At 41.8% G+C, this 16,005-nt stretch overlaps 1 protein-coding gene across 2 annotated transcripts in view; it reads left to right on the forward strand.

Annotated features, from left to right (window-relative positions):
• SRPK2 (SRSF protein kinase 2) overlaps positions 1 to 16,005 on the forward strand; it is a 307,162-nt gene that overhangs the window by 221,353 nt on the left and 69,804 nt on the right. For both annotated transcript variants that reach the window (XM_077835698.1, XM_077835707.1), the window contains 3 exons: positions 1,673 to 1,838; positions 5,965 to 5,990; positions 7,361 to 7,607. In XM_077835698.1, coding sequence (XP_077691824.1) covers positions 1,673 to 1,838; positions 5,965 to 5,990; positions 7,361 to 7,607 — 439 coding nt within the window. The remainder of the gene's footprint in view (positions 1 to 1,672; positions 1,839 to 5,964; positions 5,991 to 7,360; positions 7,608 to 16,005) is intronic.

Here is a 16,005-nt window from a genome sequence, read left to right on the forward strand (position 1 = left end):
GGCGATGGGGGTCTGTTGCTGTCTGAACTTACAAGACAGCATGCTGACATGCTCTCAGCCCCCCAAAAACCCACTCTCTCTCCCCCACATACACACAACACACTCCCTGTCACACTCCACCCCACCCCACCCATTTGAAAAGCACGTTGCGGCCACTTGCATGCTGGGATAGCTGCCCATAATGCACCGTTCCCAATGCCGCTGCAAGTGCCACAGATGTGGCCACGCCAATGCACTTGAAGCTATCAGTGTGGACAGACTGCAGCACTTTCCCTACTGCACCCTACAAAGGCTGGTTTAACTCAAAGCACTCTACATCTGCAAGTGTAGCCATGCCCAAAGTATGTCAGGTCAAGGATAGAATTTCTGGTGAAAACTAGAATGGTGGGGGAGAGAGAGAGAGAGAGGATTGATTCTCTAGCCAAGTGGTTAGGGCATACCTAGGGTATGGGATAGAGAGGTTCAAGTCCCTGCTCTGCTTGGTGTGGAGCAGAGAGTCAAATCTGGGTCTCTCACATCCTCGGTGAGTGCCTGAACGACAAGGCTATTGACAGTTCTGGAGTGGAGAATCTCTCTCCTGTTTTTTGTGAACATTTTTTGAAAGTTCTCAGTTTCGTTCCAGCGCAGAGCAGGAGAGTTTTTTAAATCTCAAAAAATTTTGCAAAATGGGAAAACCATTTCTCAACAAGCTCTAATCACGAGCACTTTCTTGATGTGGATATTACTTTAGTGTCCTTTTTCTAAAACTTGGACTGCTTGTCATCATATATCTTTTCAGGATAAACTGCGGTTTCTATCCTTTAAGAGAATAATCCCTGCTCTTTCAGTTGGTTTTTCAAATAAACAAGCAAATTTTGGAATTTAGTGGACCAGACTTGCACGCACGAATCCAGATTAGTGATTCCAGTATTAGGTTTTTGAACCCACACATTTAGCTTTTAAAATTCATCATATCTTGAATGATTCTGAGAAGGGTTGGATTAAGAATGTGCTGTGTAATGTCTTGATAAAATGTTTAGAGGGGCACAGGGTTCTTGTGGATAAAGCACAGGGATTCTATTTTCCACACTGCCACAGGCTTCTTCAGCGACATCAGATAATTCACTTAACCTGTCTGTTCTTAATGGTGTTGTGAGGCCTAGTTCATTTGTGATTGTAAAGTGCTTTAAGATCTTCTGATGGACACTGCTGTAAAAGTGCAGATTAATATTATGAGGGTGTCATTTTTTTCTTGTTACCAATTTTGCACCAGAATTTATGTAGATTTGTGTGATAACTTGCAGGCTGCTTCCTGTGCATAGTGTAAAAAATGTGCCCTGGGCTAAATAATCTGTGACGGCCAATATTTTATAACAAATAAATTTGAAATGCCAAAGGTGTAATAGATAAAAGTGGACAAATCATCATAACATCTTAGTCACGTTGGAAACTGAGGTAATATTGTATATCTAAGGAAAATTACCTTTTGTTGAACACAGTGTATAAAATATTTCTGACTGTTTGAACATTCAGAATATTAACATCTTATAAAATACTTGTATACTACATTGAAGTCAAGTTTTCATATTTTATTGCATTTGAATTAGAATAATTATTTAAACAGTAAGACAATTTATGTATTTATGTTGGTCAGACTATCAAAATTTTTTTCAACTGATTTTGTTGTATGCAGGTCCTTCAGGGTTTAGATTATCTACACAGCAAATGCAAGATCATCCATACAGATATAAAACCAGAAAATATCTTGATGTGTGTGGATGATGCCTATGTGCGTAGAATGGCTGCTGAAGCTACAGAGTGGCAGAAAGCTGGTGCTCCTCCTCCTTCTGGCTCAGCAGGTACACTAATAGAGTTAAACTTGCTGCAAGTAAAACTGCATTGGAAAACAGATCATCATAATCACATTTAACTTGTTCTAGTTCATGAATATTTTATATTTTAAATGACTGAATTAAATGTGTGAATGTTAATTACTTTAATGTATCCCTAGTTTAATGTAAGTATTATTTAGACCACAGGAAAGCCATCTGAGGGATGTTTTCGGTTTCTCACGTTGGTATGCTCCCAGTATTCAGAGTACTGTAATATAGGGAAATGATATGCCTAAACAATCTTTCACGTTTTTCAAGTTGGGAACTCAAATGACAACTATTAGCTGCACTGGAGCCCTGCCGTACTGCAGCAGTCATAAGAGTTAATAACTTTAAATTGTTTTCCAATTCTGTCCCAAGTTCGTTACCTTAAATTTCAAATTGTCTGACTTCTAATCTAGGCATTATAGTTAGATCTAGTGATGTCACAAAAGTCATAGAATCATAGACTATCAGGGGCCTCGGGAGGTCATCAAGTCCAACCCCCTGCTCAAAGCAGGACCAGTCCTCAACTAAATCAAGTCTTGGAATCCCTGGTCTTTAAGCTTTGAAAAGTGAATGTATTGTACATACATCAGTGTCCTCTTTTAGGTATACTTCCCCCTCACATATAAAATAGCTTGTGAAATTTGCCTAGGGTTCAGGTGGGACTGTACCTTCTTTTCTACCTTTGCACAGTGTGGATGGCTAGGAGAGTTCACTATGAAACAGTAAAGGGATACTTAGAGAAAATGTGGCTTTCTAATGGTCATCAGTCTTGTGGCTCCTGGTCATTTATCAATCCACCATATCAGCCACAAGCATGGGGAAAAGATAATAATTAAGAAAGTTATTATACAATACTATGGGAAAATGTGTAGGGAGCAATAGTTGAGTTGTATTTTAATAATGTTGTCTGTTACAGCAGGAGTCTAGCAACCTTTGCAGTTAAGGTTCCATAAATGTTTCCACAATCTAGCACGTTGTTTTCAGATCTTCACAACTTTCCAAAACATTCACCATTTAGACTGAAACTTTTCAGGCTTACTCTTTGCCTGAAGATGATTTTTTAAAAAGTTTGAGCAAGAGTGGTTCAGCCATCTGGAATATTATACGTATGATTTTAGACGTGTAAAATTTTCAAAAAATAATGCGTTGGTTTTGAAATCATGTGTGATCATGTAACTAAAGACTGTATAGTAATTGCACTTAAGATTGTGCTTGCAACCTTGATGTTGTTTCCTGACTTTTACGTGACTCACTGTGCAACCTTAACATTCTCTTCAATGAAGATATTTGATGGAATTATTTATATAGTTTGTTCTTAGCCAGTGGTAGTTGTTACTTATAACACTTCCCCAGAACTAACTGAAGATGAGTGTAGTATTTAGCTCTTTGCATAGTTCCACTTCTGAGCTACATGGTATGATGGTGTTGAATTTTGAGAACCTGCTAAAAACCAGTACACCTTTTAGATCCAGAGGAGCACTCTGAGGCTATGGCTACACTACGAAAGTACTCCGATTTTACAGAAGTCGATTTTTGGGAACAGATTGTATAAAATCAAGTGCATGTGTCCACACTAAGCACATTAATTCGGTGGTGTGCGTCAACAGTACCGTGGCAAGCATCAATGTTCTGAGCAGTGCACTGTGGGTAGCTATCCCACAGTCTCCGCTGCCCATTGGAATTCTGGGCTGAGCTCCCAATGCCTGATGGAGCCAAAAATTTGTCACAGGTGGTTATGGGTAAATGTCATCAGTCAACCTTCCCTCCCTCCCTCCCTCTGTGAAAGCAACAGCAGACAATCATTTTGCGCCTTTTTCCCTGGATTGCCCGAGCAGACGCCATAGCACAGCAATCATGGAGCCCGGCTGTTCAGCTCACCGCAGCAGTTATGACCACTGTAAACACCTCGCGCATTATCGTGCAGTTCATGCAGAAGCAGCACCTGAAAAACCAGGCGAGGAGGCAACGGAAGCGCGATGATGAGGACATGAACACAGAGTTCTCTAAAACCGCGGTCCCCAGCAATTTGGAGATCATGGTGTTATTGGGGCAGGCTCATGCCGTGGAATGCCGATTCTGGGTCCGGGAAACAAGCACAGACTGGTGGGACCGCATAGTGTTGCAGATTTGGGGTGATTCCCAGTGGCTCCGAAACTTTCGCAAGCATAAGGGCACTTTCATGGAACTCTGTGACTTGCTTTCCCCTGCCCTGAAGCGCAAGAGTACCAAGATGAGAGCAGTCCTCACAGTTCACAAGCGAGTGGCAATTGCCCTGTGGAAGCTTGCAATGCCAGACAGCTACCGATCAGTCATTAATCAATTTGGAGTGGGCAAATCTACTGTGGGGTTTGCTGTGATGCAAATAGCCAACGCAATCATTGAGCTGCTGCTATCAAGGGTAGTGACTCTGGGAAATGTGCAGGCCATAGTGGATGGCTTTGCTGCAATGGGATTCCCTAACTGTGGTGGGGCTATAGATGGAACGCATATCCCTATCTTGGGGCCAAACCACAAGGGCAGCCAGTACATTAACTGCAAGGGGTACTTTTCAATGGTGCTGTAAGCACTGGTGGATCACTGGTGGGACGTTTCACCAACATCAATGTGGGCTGGCCGGGAAAGGTTCATGATGCTCGCGTCTTCAGGAACTCTGGTCTGTTTAAATGGCACAGGAAGGGATTTACTTCCCAGACCAGAAAATAACTGTTGGGGATGTTGAAATGCCTATAGTTATCCTTGGGGACCCAGCCTACCTCTTAATGCCCTGGCTCATGAAGCCGTACACAGGCACCCTGGACAGTAGTAAGGAGCTGTTCAACTACAGGCTGAGCAAATGCAGAAAGCTGGTAGAGCGTGCATTTGGACGTTTAAAGGGTCACTGGCGCAGTTTACTGACTCGCTCAGACCTCAGCAAAACCAATATTCCCATTGTTATTGCTGCTTGCTGTGTGCTCCACAATCTCTGTGAGAGTAAGGGGGAGACGTTTATGGCGAGGTGGGAGGTTGATGCAAATTGCCTGGCTGCTGAATACACGCAGCCAGACACCAGCGCGGCTAGAAGAGCACAGCAGGAAGCGCTGCGCATCAGAGAAGCTTTGAAAACCAGTTTCATGACTGGCCAGGGTACAGTGTGACACTTCTGTTTGTTTCTCCTTGATGAAAACCCGCCCGCCTGGTTGCCTCTAAATTCCCTGTAAGCCACCCACCCTCCCCCCTTCGATCACAGCTTGCTTGCAAAGGAAATAAAGTCACTATAGTTTAAAACACATGTATTCTTTATTAATTGATTATAGAAATAGGGAGATAACTCACAAGGTAGCCCGGGTGGGGTGTGGGAAGAGGGTAGGAGGGAAGGAAAAGGCCACTTTAAAACTTCTTGAATGACAGCCTTCTGTTGCTTGGGCTGTCCACTGGGGTGGAGTGGTTGAGTGCCCGGAGCCTCCCAGCTGCTGGTTTCCAGCCTGGTGGAAAGGTCAGGAACTGGTCATGGGGAGTTGAGTTGCATAGGAGTAGCTGGGATCGCTGCAAGTTTCTGGCAGCAGGAAGGCTAGACAGGACTCGCTTAAGAGTCCTGACCTAACCCAGCTAGTGCAATAATTTTGTTTAAACTGTGTTATTCTGAATATTCAATTTGCTTTATTCTCATAGTATATTGATCACTATATTTAGATGGACAAATTTTAAAACTAATTGTTTTTAAAGTAGGAAAATGAGCAGGCTGTTAACAGTAAGACAGTATGTGTCGATTCATGGATAAGACCAGAAAGAACCACTGTGTTCATCTTATCTGACTGCCTGTATAGGCCGCAGGATTTCCGTGAATTAATTCCTGTCTGAACTACAGCAGATCTTATAGAAAAACATCCAGTCTTGCTTTAAAAATTGCCTGTAATAGAGAATCCACCGCATATCACCTCTGTTCCAATGAAGACAACTAATTGTTTTAAGTTTGTGGATACTTTTAAGGAGACACAATACTAACGTACTGATAAATACAAAAAGGCACTGGTTTGCAATATATTATATTTTATATTTTATTTCAGAATCCTTTTCTAAAATGTACTTACATGCTCCTGTGAGTTTGACTTTATTTTTTCTTTTTTAGTGAGTACTGCCCCACAACAAAAGCCTGTAAGTATATTTATATAACTCATATCTAAAGCATCTTGCTGTCCTTTAGTTATATTAACTGTTAGACTACTGACATTTTACATTCTATACAGAAGCTCCTCTGACTATAGCTTTTGTCCTTAAACGAGCACTTTTTATGCAGTTCTGCAGTCTTTGTTCATTTCTCATGATTTTGTAGCAAGTTGTTATCAAGAGTGGTCTAGGAGTTCTTTTTTAAGGTACATTTTTTCTTTCACAGTAATGATAAATTTATTTTAAAAAAGAATTAAATATGAATTATAGGCAAAATACATAATTGCAGTTTTTAAACACAATATTTACCCTATCATGACTGTTGATGCATTTTTGAGCAGTCTCCAAAGCTGTAATAATAGCTTCATGTGGAATGAAGTTGAGGAATTGCCATTTTTCATCTTTCTTATGGCATAATCCTGATCCTGCATGCTTAATGTTATGCACTGTGAGCAGTCCCATTGACTTCAGTGATCTATTTCTGACTGTGCTGCACAGTTGCTTGAAGATTATGGGGTCTATTCATGAACCTTTCAGAGCAGAAATTTGCTCTTCATTTCCTACACTTAAATCAATTATTTTGAATGACCACAAGAAGAAAACTTCCATATATATTAGAAAACTCAAAATACAAAAGATGCCTAATTAAAATAAAAAATGGAGTCAAAATGTTACAGTAAAACTACACCAATCTGCTATCTCTAATCTGTTAATTTTTCTTCTGCTTGTTGTTACTGTACCTGGAAGTTCCTTTTCTCATTCCTTATGGCATAGAAAATTAGAGCTTTTATCACTTCCTTCTGCCATTAGTGATGCATATGTTTTTGACATGAAGTGGGTAATAAAACTGCTTTTCATTTTTATGGAGTTATAACTAAACAACATGTGAATGATCTAAAATAATTTCTTCACCTTTTTACAGCCATTTTCTGATAGTTAGCAGCTGTTTTTCCCCTGAATTGGAATACTGGAAGAATAATAAAACATTTTTACGTTGTTAGCAGAGTACGTTCCATAGGCATGAACGTGATCAATAATAGTCTAAAGGTTAAGGAGGTTGCTGTTGAGTAAGATTAAATGAATCAAGTCAATTCTACTGTACCGTTTTCCATATAATTTGCTTTTTAGTTTAATTAGTAGAATACTCCTGGCCTGAGGTTATGTCCCACATAACTTTTTTTGCTTTATATAATCTGAAGTGCTTTTTGAGATGAAAATTAAATAAAGAACATAAATACTTTAATATCATACATAATATCGAGAATTTGCAAATATAAAGCTACCAAAATTATTTAAACTTTGATGTGAGATGATTGGAAGAATAATCAGTTGACATTGTTTATCTTCGTTAAATGTAGGTTGGGAAAATATCTAAAAACAAAAAGAAAAAACTGAAAAAAAAACAGAAGAGGCAAGCTGAGCTACTAGAGAAACGCCTGCAGGAAATAGAAGAACTGGAGCGAGAAGCTGAAAGGAAAAAAATAGAAGAAAATGTAACGTTGGGTGTACCATCAAATGAGCAAGAAGATGAGTACCACCCAGAGGTCAAGCTAAAAACAGCTGATTTAGAGGAGGTAGCAGATGAAGAGCCTGGGAATGAAGATGGTTAGTAACTTCTATTTTACCCTGATACTGAAACTAATTTTGAGTTGGAACTGAGATGGAACTTTAATTGTACTTTCTGAAACTGGTTTATCTTAATTATGAATTAATCCCACAAAATCTCTAAAACGAATAGGTTTTATATTATACGCAGTGTAGTTGTAACCGTGTCAGTCCCAGGATATTAGAGGCACGAGGTGGGTGAGATAATATCTTTTACTGAACCAACTTCTGTTGGTGAGAGAGAGAAATTTAACATTTTTACTTTGCTGTTCTTGAGGTGCTTGTCCATATGTATATTCAACTGTAGCTGCACATCTGAGTTCCTTCTAAGCTGTGCAGCTGCCTGGCCAGCCAGCAGTCTATCAAGTGTCACACACTTCAGGTGCCCCTGCCCCCACTGCTGCTCTACTCCTGCTCTCTGCCTTGGAGCCCCTGGCCAGCTGCTCCCAGGAGTCGCCTGCTTGCTGTGCAAAGCAGGGGGGGGGGGGGGGGGAGGGGTCATTGATGTCAGGATGTCCCCTACCCCGCTCCTGTACCCCATCTCCACAGGCAGTGCGGGGGGGTGGGGGTGGAAGAGGGGAACATGTTAGGGCACAGGAGTGGGATGTGCTGGCGGTTACTGCTATGTCTGAACAAGCAGGCTTCGGATTTGTGAGTGCTGATCTACTTAAAGGGGTCTTTCACATACGCTCACAGTGTGTGTGTGTGTCTCTCTCTCACACACACATACACACACACGGTCTCTCTTTCTCTCTCACCTCCCAATACATACTTGTATTATTGTTGTTGTTACATCTTGATACTTCCTGCAAAGCACACGTATTCTTTGTAATTTTATTCTTTCAAAGTGCTGTTATTTGAGTTTTTTGATGGGTCTGTGCATTTCATAATTTTTATTTCTCTCTTATGCTTAAATTTAATTCTTTGAATAGTGAGTTCTAAAATGCCTAACATGTCCTGGCTGGAGTAATTAGCCCTATGGTAACTTATTAAAAATATATATTATATCTAGGTTGTTTGTTTCTACTGGTGGCGCACATCCACACATTACCTTGATATTGGTGCACATAAAATTCATTTCACACATGAACAGAAAAAATTAGAGGGAACATTGCTGCACATATGTCCATGCATGAGAGATTGCAGATGTATATTTTGTTAGGAGTATCCTCCTGATCTGTGCATGCACCTGGACTACTCTCGTCATTATACGGGGGCTATAGAAGACCCCAACTACTATTTTTGTTCCTTCTCATCCCAATTGGCCTGAGATGCAACATTTCTGTGTCTACACTCCTTAGCTTTGGCTTTCTCATTCATGTGGATACAGCGACAAAATGAGGATGGACACATGCATGGAATTAAGTGGCAGGCCACAACTTTTATTAAACTTTTAACACAAGGGAGGGGCACTACCCGCCCATCACCCATACTTTCCTATATCAGACATTTAATTGGTTCCATTGTGGGGATTACAGGGCTCCTCCCTATATAACCTGTAAGTGGTGTCAGGGTTACAGAGCTTATCATACAACCCCTAACGTGGAGTAGACTCTCCTCAGCCTATCCCCCAGGAGTTAGCTCTGTGTGTCCTAGCACCCTTCCCCCCGAGAGACCTCAGCTTGCAATGGCCACAAGGTCTGACCTTGGCCCACAAAGACTACAAGGTCTCATCCTATCAGATGAGCCCAAGGCCCATCACCAAAATCCCAGGTCTTTTACCTCTGGGAAACACTCATTTTAGTCTCTTAACTGCACTGGAAACTGGCTGCGAGTTGCAACGAGTAAGCAACACCACTCCAGTACCTTAGTCAGGCACCAGGCACATTCCTACTTAACCCACTGTGGCTTGCAGGCACTGTGAGGAAGACAAAAAACTCCCTGGTTCTCTGCCAATTGTCCATGGGAGAAAAAAATCCTTCCTGACCCCCTAAACAGGTGGTCAGCTTGACCCAGAACATCTGTCAGGCCGGGTTCCCATTCCTAGTTCAAATGGGTAGGGTGGGCTGCTGGAATGGAGCCAAAAGAGGCTCCATATGGCCCCTGCACTGGGTTAGATTCTTGGATCTGGGCCAGTCAGCACCCTTCTCCTCCAGCTGGCCAAAGGGTGCCAGAGACTCCCATGAGGAGCTACTTATTGTTCCTTGGCCAGCGACTCCCTCCCTTGCTACTGCTACTGCCAGTCCCCCTTTCACTGCCAGCCCCATGTGTTTTCGCATTTGTTGATGTGATTGGCGTGACATTTTGTAAATGCATTTAGGTAGTATTAGGATATTTTTCTTTGTATATAGTATAGTTAGGCTTGGAAGAATTGGACTTTTATCAGTAAATGTTGGTAAACATTGGTTTCACTGTACACACACTAACAAAAATGGATTAATTGATAATCACAATTTACAGATAGGCAAAGTAAGAAAAATGCTGCTTGAGAATTTGTCATGAGTTTGATTTAAGATATTCTGACATGTTGACAATTTGTGTTTTAATAGTTACAAAGCTTACCTGTATGAATCTCATGTCTACTGTCATTATTATAATTATTGTCTGACACCCCCCAACTGTGAGAATTTAAACTGATAAGGATAAAAAAGCTTAAAAATAAACACTGATATTATCTGTTGAAATTATATTAAAAAAATCAAATTCTGCCAAGCCTGAGGAAAGTATAATATAAGAGTTGGCTGCTTGGCTATATCTGTGATTAGTGTAGTTTTATTTAAAGGATTTTACTCCTCCTTGATTTTTTCCCCCTCTTTCATTTATTCTTTTAGTGAGGGAAGTTTTCTTTAATGATGCCAAAATCCCCTGGCTTTAAATTTTGTGACTTTTGTGGGAGGCTTTTCCCCTCAATGACTATTGCATCAAATTACAAAGGATGAATATAACACAAGTATGTAGGGACAAAATTAGAAAAGCCAAGGCATAAAACAAGCTCAAACTAGCTAGGGACATAAAAGGAAACAAGAAAACATTCTACAAATACATTAGAAGCAAGAGAAAGACCAAGGACAGAGTAGGCCCGTTACTCAATGGGGGGGAAAGACAATAACAGAAAATGTGGAAATGGCAGAGGTGCTTAATGACTTCTTTATTTCGGTTTTCACCAAGAAGGTTGGTGACGATTGGACATCTAAAATAGTGAATGCCAGTGAAAATGAGGTAGGATCAGAGTCTAAAATAGGGAAAGAACAAGTTAGATGTCTTCAAATCACCAGGGCCTGATGAAGTGCATCCTAGAATACTCAAGGAGCTGACTGAGGAGATATCTGAGCCATTAGCAATTATCTTTGAAAAGTTATGGAAGACAGGAGATGTTCCAGAAAACTGGAAAAGGGCAGATATAGTGCCCATCTATAAAAAGGGAAATAAGGACAACCCGGGGAATTACAGACCAGTCAGCTTAACTTCTGTACCTGGAAAGATAATGGAGCAAATAATTAAGCAATCAATTTGCAAACACCCAGAAGATAATAAGGTGATAAATAATCGTCAGCGTGGATTTGTCAAGAACAAATTGTGTCAAACCAACCTGATAGCTTTCTTTGACAGGGTAACAAGCCCTGTGGATGGGGGGAAGCAGTGGATTTGGTATATCTTGACTTTAGTAAGGCTTTTGATACTGTCTCGCATGACCTTCTCATAAACAAACTAGGGAAATACGACCTAGATGGAGCTACCATAAGGTGGGTGCATAACTAGTTGGAAAATAATTCCCAGAGAGTAGCTATCAGTTGTTCACAGTCATGCTGGAAGGGCATAGTAAGTGGGGTCCTGCAGGGATCGGTTCTGGGTCTGGTTCTGTTCTATATCTTCATCAGTGATTTAGATAATGGCATAGAGAGTACACTTAGAAAGTTTGCGGACGATACCAAGCTGGGAGGGGTTGCAAGTGCTTTGGAAGATAGGATTAAAATTCAAAATGATCTGGACAAACTGGAGAAAGGGTCTGAAGTAAATAGGACGAAATTCAATAAGGCCAAATGCAAAGTACTCCACTTAGGAAAAAACAATCAGTTGCACACATACAACATGGGAAAAGACTGCCTAGGAAGGAGTACTATGGAAAGGGATCTGGGGAGTCCTAGTGGGTCACAAGCTAAATATGCATCAACAGTGTAACACTGTTGCAAAAAAAGCAAACATCATTCTAGGATGTATTAGCAGGAGTATTGTAAACAAGACACAAGGAGTAATTCTTCTGCTCTACTCCGCACTGATTAGGCCTCAACTGGAGTATTGTGTTCAGTTCTGGGCGCCACATTTCAGGAAGGATGTGGACAAATTGGAGAAAGTCCAGAGAAGAGCAAGAAAAAAGATTAAAGGGCTAGAAAACATGACCTATGAGAGAAGATTGAAAAAATTGGGTTTGTTTAGTCTGGAGAAGAGAAGACCGAGAGGGGACATGATAACAGTTTCAAGTATGTAAAAGGTTGTTACAAGGAGGAGGGAGAAAAATTGTTGTTCTTAACCTCTGAGGGTAGGACAAGAAGCAATGGCCTTAAATTGCAGCAAGGGCGGTTTAGGTTGGACATTAGGAAAAACTTCCTAACTGTCAGAGTGGTTAAGCACTGGAATAAATTGCCTAGGGAGGTTGTGGAATCTCCATCATTGGGGATTTTTAAGAGCAGGTTAGACAAACACTTGTCAGGGATGGTCTAGATAATACTTAGTCCTCCCTTGAGTGCAGGGGACTCGACTAGATGACCTCTCAAGGTCCCTTCCAGTTCTGTGATTCTATGATCACTGCTTTTTCTTGTTTAGGAGAGTCACAGATCCCTGCCAACTGCTATGTCTACAAATCGTTCTCTAAGAGAACCAAAAAAGCTCAGGGAAGCAAGGTTAAAAATTTATTTGTTAGCTTGTTCCACATGGACAGCCTCAGATCTGAATCCCTCTGATCTCCTGTACAATGGACACCAGGAAAGTTACAAGACTTTCACTGCTACCAACTGACTCTCTGGTACTGATTGTAAGTCAGATTCTACTGCTTACCACTCCTGCTTCTTCTCCTCCTCCTTTTGAGTCTCAGGTCTCATAGTCCTCATCAGATTGACATCAAGGTGATGTAGATTTGTCTAATTTCTCCCGTTGGGAGCCATCCCCTGATATTCAGTTTGAAAGAGGATTTAGGATGTAGCACCATTCTGTAGGTGGAGTTTTCTGGCTTACCAAGTGCAATGATACCCACCTCCTTTGGGCCCCTCCTCTTTTCATATAGTACCCCTCAGTTGCCTTTTTGGAATCCCTGGGCTACTTAGAGGAAGCATTACCTCATACATCCTCATGTTCTTGGTGGGGGGTGGGTGACTCAGAGATGTCAGCCCACTCAGTCTCAGGAACGCCCAGTGCAAACCCAACAATTAGAGGAGCAGTCAGCGGAGGAAGAACGTCCCACAGAGGAAGACATGTAAGTTCCACAAGCCATTGCCATTGCCACTGCCACCTCCTCTTGACATGAGGCAATGATTCTTTCACCACTGTCATGTCCGAACAATTATAGGATTTTTCAGGACCTAATGAAACGAGTAGCTGAGACTTCCCAGATTCTGCTGAAGTATGTTCAGGAAGCACTTCATAAACATTTAGACATCTTACATACTACCATGCTAGGGTGAAGTGCCCTGCCTGTTAATGTGGTGCTATTAGAGCCTCCTACATCTGTCTGACAGACTCCAGTAATTATTTCTCCAATGTCTAAGAGGGACAGAAAGTAGTATTTGCCATCTTAAGAGAGTGGAATACTTTTTTTCCTACCTGGTCCAAGGTTTACTAGTTGTGGTGGCCACAAATGAATGGAGCTTAAAGCAGCACCACTTTAAGGTTTTGTGTACACAGTGGGGGAACGTGCTCTATGGAGGGGTGTGATTTCTAAAGAATACTAACATGCGATGCATTAATTGGTCTGTGTAGACCTTGCTAATGTGCTTTAACATAGTGCTGTTTAAAACAGTACCATGTTAAAGCATACTAGGGAACACTTTTAATGCACATCAGCTGGTTCAACATGGACCAATTAATGTGCAACACATTATTGTACTTTTCAAATCTGACCCCTGTGTAGCATGTTACCCCACTCTATAGACAAGCCCTTAGATGACACCATATGAAAAAGAACTGAAATGCCTGGATGAAAAAATTACTCATCTGCAAACCTACAAACTCAGGATTTCAAACTGTCAGGTTCCCAAGGCCAAAAACGATTTTATTAATTATAATAAATTCACAGACTTTATTGATAAGTTGCCACAGGAATACAGAGAGCAGTTCCAGTTGTTAATCATTGGAGGTCAGCTGATAGAAAGGGCCTTGTAGCAGACAGTGTTGTATGCTGCTGATATAGCTTCCCACTGGATAGAAACATCAGTAGTTGTGCATCAAACTTTGTGGATTCAGTCATCTGGAGGATCTTCCATTTGATGGCCCAACCTCTTCAGTGAGAAAACTGAGTCCCTGCACATGCTCAAAGATTTCCTATTGACACTATGATCCCTTGGCATTTTTGTCCCTACAATAATGAGGAGATACAATAGATCTCAGTCCTTCCCTAGACAGAGGATTATTCCAGTTACTTAATAGTACTAGAGGCCTTCTGAGTTCCCAAGGAAGTGACAAAAATTTCAGAAGCCTCACCTCCTTGTCATATCTGGCTACAACTAGTAAGTCTTCCTTTTTACAATCCAATCAGGAGCTGCGAATTGATCATTCTACCAGATCTCCCTTCTCTCTTCTTGCCTACTATTTGGGAACTGTATTTTCCTATTTTGGGAGTATAGATAGGTAACTCATGGCCAGTGTGTCCCCTGGCAGCTGGGTGTGGCATAGCAGGGTCTTCTCCTCTGGTGTCCCTGCCTACAGCCATTGTGGCCCTGTAGTCATCTACTTCTTCTCATGACATGGCACTTCAGCCAGGTCACATATAGTCCCACCCCTTCCAGGGTAAATCAAGTCCAGCAAAACAGTAGTTTAGTCTCAGGCCTGGATCCTTGCTTCCAGGGATCTTCATGTCACCATCCTCAGTGGGCTGATAGGGGAACCTAGGCCCTCCCTCTATTGTTGGGTTCCAGCTGGGGATCCTGTAGTAAGCAGGTAAGTTCTGGCTATTAAATTCTCCCTCAACCTGTCTCTAGTCCCTTTCTTACAGGGTCTTCCTGGGCTCACTCCTCTACAGATCCCCAAAGGAAAGTAGATTAGTTATGATGAACAAAGCAAATATAAAGGTCCTGCACCAGATATACCTACCCCCAAGGAAGCTCTGGCATCTAACCGTCTCAGGATAGCCTCTGGCCTAGGCCAGCCTTCCTCCAAGCTGTTGGTATGTTTCCTGTGGTCCCAACCAGGCCCTCCCACTCCTTCTGCCAGTCAGCCACTATTGAGCTCGGCTTTTTCCTCTTTTAATGCCTCCTTCTAGGCTTGACAGTTCTTGCAGTTGTAATGGGGTTCGGGTTATTGAGCCCACAGAATCTTATTAACCCCTTCCTGGCCAATATGGGGTGTATCTACTCCATCGGTGGGCCTGATGAAACTGCCTAAAATTGGACAAATGGATCCTAGCATGATATCATTTGGCTACAGGATTCATTTCCATACTTACACCTACCATTCTCCCACCTTCCATCTCCCTTTTCAGAGACCGTCTCATAATAAGCTTTTTTTAGAATAGAATTCTCTCCCAGTTCTCAAAGCAATTCTTGGTCCTTACAGAGGGTCAGGCTTCTGTTCTAAATTTTTCCTCATACCAAAGAAGATCCTAGCCCTCAGAATGCTCAACACCTTCATTTCGCATTTGAAATTCAGGATGGTTACCCTAGCTTCAATAATACTGTCATTAGATCCAGGGGATTGGTTTGCAGCTTTCAACCTCCAGGATGCTTGTTTTTACATTGCCATGCATTTGGCACACAATATCAGGAGCTGTGGATGTGACAAAGAATCAGTCCCCCGGAAGAAGGGCCCCAAGAGTGTTTAGATTTACCTCACTCGACCAGGGTTGGCTGGACAGTAAAGGTGGAATGCAAACCTGTGATCCCCAGTTTGGTCCAAAGATTACTGAGGTGGTCTGTCCTCTGGGAAATTATCAGCTTGAATTTCTACCTTAAAGGACTAGATAAACAAGGAAGAAGTGTGCTCCTCCCGAGGTCACCACCGCAACAACCAGATACTTCTACTTTCCCTCCCAGAGAAAGTGGAATCAAAGACATTGCAGACCAGCCAGTTGGTCAGCAGATAACACCCACTGCATGACGGTATCTGAGCCAGAAGAGCAGATCCTCCTTCTTTTCCTGAATAACTTCACTTCTTTTTGTTTCCTTAACAGATACGGGGATGCCTACCAGGAAAGACTTGTCTTAGCCATTTTGCAGGGTGTGGGTTGGGGGTGGGGAGTCTGTGTATGACTAAA

The sequence above is a fragment of the Eretmochelys imbricata genome, chromosome 1 (assembly GCF_965152235.1).
Source record: "Eretmochelys imbricata isolate rEreImb1 chromosome 1, rEreImb1.hap1, whole genome shotgun sequence".
Taxonomy (NCBI): domain Eukaryota; kingdom Metazoa; phylum Chordata; order Testudines; family Cheloniidae; genus Eretmochelys; species Eretmochelys imbricata.